The 3241-nt window shown below is 40.5% G+C and overlaps 1 protein-coding gene across 1 annotated transcript in view; it reads left to right on the top strand.

Annotated features, from left to right (window-relative positions):
- The window catches only part of SORCS3 (sortilin related VPS10 domain containing receptor 3), a 540518-nt gene that overhangs the window by 403718 nt on the left and 133559 nt on the right, over positions 1-3241 (top strand). The window contains exon 7 of the mRNA XM_011363775.1: positions 20-138. Within this exon, the coding sequence (XP_011362077.1) occupies positions 20-138 (119 nt within the window). The remainder of the gene's footprint in view (positions 1-19; positions 139-3241) is intronic.

The raw sequence follows: 3241 nt of genomic DNA, 5'->3' as shown, positions 1-3241 counted from the left end.
CTCTGCCTTCCCATTTCAGATGCTCACTACCTCACCTGCAGGATCCAGGAGTGTGCTGAGACAACGCGGAGTGGGCCTTTTGCTCGCTCCATTGACATCAGTTCCCTGGTGGTCCAGGATGAATATATCTTCATCCAGGTGAGTTCAGAAAGGGCAGTCAGTGGTAGAGGGAGGTGCATAGGTGTAGTCAGCTGCTTACTTGGAAAATAAGGATGACTTTCCTGAGGCTGTGAAGGTGGTGAGCTGAGTGCTGTCCTTCCCTTGCTTTGGGGCCCTGGCCCCCTGAAGATCCCAGACTTCTGGCATTGTGGGTCAGTATCATTTACAGGGGACTTTAGTAGCCCATGGAACCCTTCACAGTTGGGTTGCTGTTTTATTATACCAAAGGGGTCTTGAAATGACTGAGAGTTGGCCTGGGTTTGAGGTTATTTAGAGTCAAATCTCTCGTGGGAGTTGACTTTATTGCTCAAAGCCACATTCAATTTCTGTCCAAAGTGACTTAGCTAATTTGAGAATGAGAATCTCTAAGAAATTGAGCATCTCTAGGATTTTCTTTCTGGACAAGTCTGGAACACACTAAATCTCCCCTTCTGTTTTTGGTGCTGACTACCCCTTCAAAGGTCCAAGACCAAAATCTTTCATGTCAAGAATTCTGACTCAGAGAAAACTAGGTAGGACTCACATTTTTAGGCAAGCAAGGGAGGCCTTGTTTTAGGTTTTGAGTTTCACTGGAAGGAAGTGCAAAATAGATCAGAAATGAGGAAAAACTACAATGATGCCCCCTGGGCGACTGACAGTGTGTGTGTGTGTGTGTGTGTGTGTGTGTGTGTGTGTGTGTGTGTGTGTGTGACAAATCATACTTGGCATTTGAGGGCAACCTTGATGTCTCCCGCTCTGCCTCCCCACCCTTCCACTGTCACTTATTTCGTCTAGGAGCCTTTAACTTTGGAATCTCCCTGAGTTAGGAGTTCTTATTTAAATCTTAATGGATTTGTCTCTTTCTTTCCAAACTGTATTTTATACTCTCTGATGATAGGGACAATATTTTATGCACATGACTTACCCCTCATCCTTGGCCCTAACAGGATTGCTTTTGTAAATCAGGGTACTTGATGCCTACTTGTTATTGTGGATGTAGCAGTTACTGATTTTGCAAATTAGTTGCATGGATTTTTGAGGTCTAGGAAAATATAGGAAAAGTAACCAGGCACCCAAAAACCGTCTTGAAAGCAGGAATGAAAGAGAGGTCTTGGTGGCTTAAAAAATCACTGTTTTTCAGTTCGATTAACAGCCAGAATCTCAGGAAGGTGTTTCTAAATTTGACAGATCGTTGGCACTAGTGTTCCTTTATTCACAAGTATTTACTGAACACATACAATGCAAACTAGACAGTACCAGGCCCTGCTCTTGGTGTTCCCCAGCTTTTTGCACTCGGCCTTCTTCTCTTTGCACCCAATACTCATGGCCTGGGAGTGATGGTACTCATGGTTTTGAGTACCATTTCCATGTTCTGATGACTCTCAAGTTAATGAGCTGTGACCTCTACTATGTACTGCAGACTTACATATCTAATAGCCATGTCAACACCCCAACTTGGATGTTCCACAGGTAAAATAAAATCAACGTCCCCTTTGAACCTGACGCATTGATGGCACTACCTTCTACCAGGTCACTCAAGGTAGAAACCTGGAAGTTTGTTTATGTCACCAAATTAAATGACTCCACAAGCCTCTGCTAATATCACTTAATTATTTCCCAAGTGCTTCCTTTCATTCCATCCCCATTGATGGTCCCAGTTTCAGGCTTGGTTATCACTTTCTATTTAATTTTTCTAAGGTAGGAACACAGGGATGATTTATGAATTTACCAATCTGATTGCCCTTTTCTTAATGCTAATGTTGCGCATAATGATGAACATGACAGAATTGTTTCTGGGAAACACGACTTAGAATTTTAAATGTTCAGATGGTTTTAGTTTCATTTTCCCTTGTATAAAGTTTTCTATAACTCTGAAGATAGATACCCAGATTTTTTTCTTACTATTCTGAAACATTTCTTTTTATTTTTCATTTTATTGGAAAACAATAAAAGTTTTTTCTTTCATTAACATCAAATTTTATTTTGTTTGCAAGAGATATGAATTCCCATTATTCAATAAAGTTTTATTGATTGTCTACTATGTCCCAAACCCCCTATTCTAAGTGCTGGGGTTATGATAGTAAGCACGATAAAGTTCCTGCTTCGGTGGCATTTACATTCTAGTGGGAGACAACAAAAATATGTATATAATATATGCATCTATATACATTAATATAAAAGGCTGTGAGGAATAGTGGTTAAAGATATGTACTTTGGAGACCAATGGTCAGTCTTTATTCTGACCTTGGCTTGCCACACTTAGCTGCATGACCTAATTGCAGTACCCACTTCGTGGGTCACTAGGAGGATTATATTTGTTAATTATTTCTGTAAAGCACCAAAACAATGTTATGTAAATGTTGCTCTCTATTTTTCTGTCTATCCTGTACTATCATTTGTTTATTTATCTACAAAATATATCAGGTGATGACAATGCTGTAGATAAAAATAAATGAGAGACTGTGAATGTCGCATGTCTGTAAGTATTACGGTTTTATTTAGGATGGCCTGGAAAGGCCACACTGCATAGTGAACCAGGGATAGGGCAGGAGCAGTCAGCAGTCAGAGGAGGTCATGGAGCCAGGTGTGTTGGGCCCTGAGCTCCTTTGAGTCCCGCATGGAGATGTGGTGGTGGGGGAGGCGTGGGCAGATAGAGATTTGAGGCTAAGTTTAGAGTAGGAGTGGGAGGGAGATAGGGGCTGGAGATATAACCTGGAAGGGTATCAGCATATGATGACGTTGCCGAACCGCACAATTGAAGTCACAAAGGGAGTAAGTATAGACAGAGAAGAGGAACAATCCAAAGACTGGGCCATAGGCCAGTCTAATATTTTGAGTCCAGGGGGATGAGAAGGAAGTAGGAAATGAGACCTAGAAGGAGAATTTAGAGATAATATCAGAAAGGTATAAGGTGATTGTTCTCAAGGAGACTCGAAAATCGTTTAAAGGATTTGGGTTTCTTTTTCTTTTTTTTTTTGCTATGAAAAAGATGAGAAGCAATGGAATAACAACATCGCAAAATAATGCAAAAGGCCCATAGTTTAGAGAAAACATTGAATTTCATTAATTATCAAATAAATAAATTAAACGCCATTATTTTCAA

This window comes from Pteropus vampyrus, unplaced genomic scaffold, assembly GCF_000151845.1.
Source record: "Pteropus vampyrus isolate Shadow unplaced genomic scaffold, Pvam_2.0 Scaffold89, whole genome shotgun sequence".
Classification (NCBI taxonomy): domain Eukaryota; kingdom Metazoa; phylum Chordata; class Mammalia; order Chiroptera; family Pteropodidae; genus Pteropus; species Pteropus vampyrus.
This window is presented reverse-complemented; position numbering and strand designations above follow the sequence as displayed.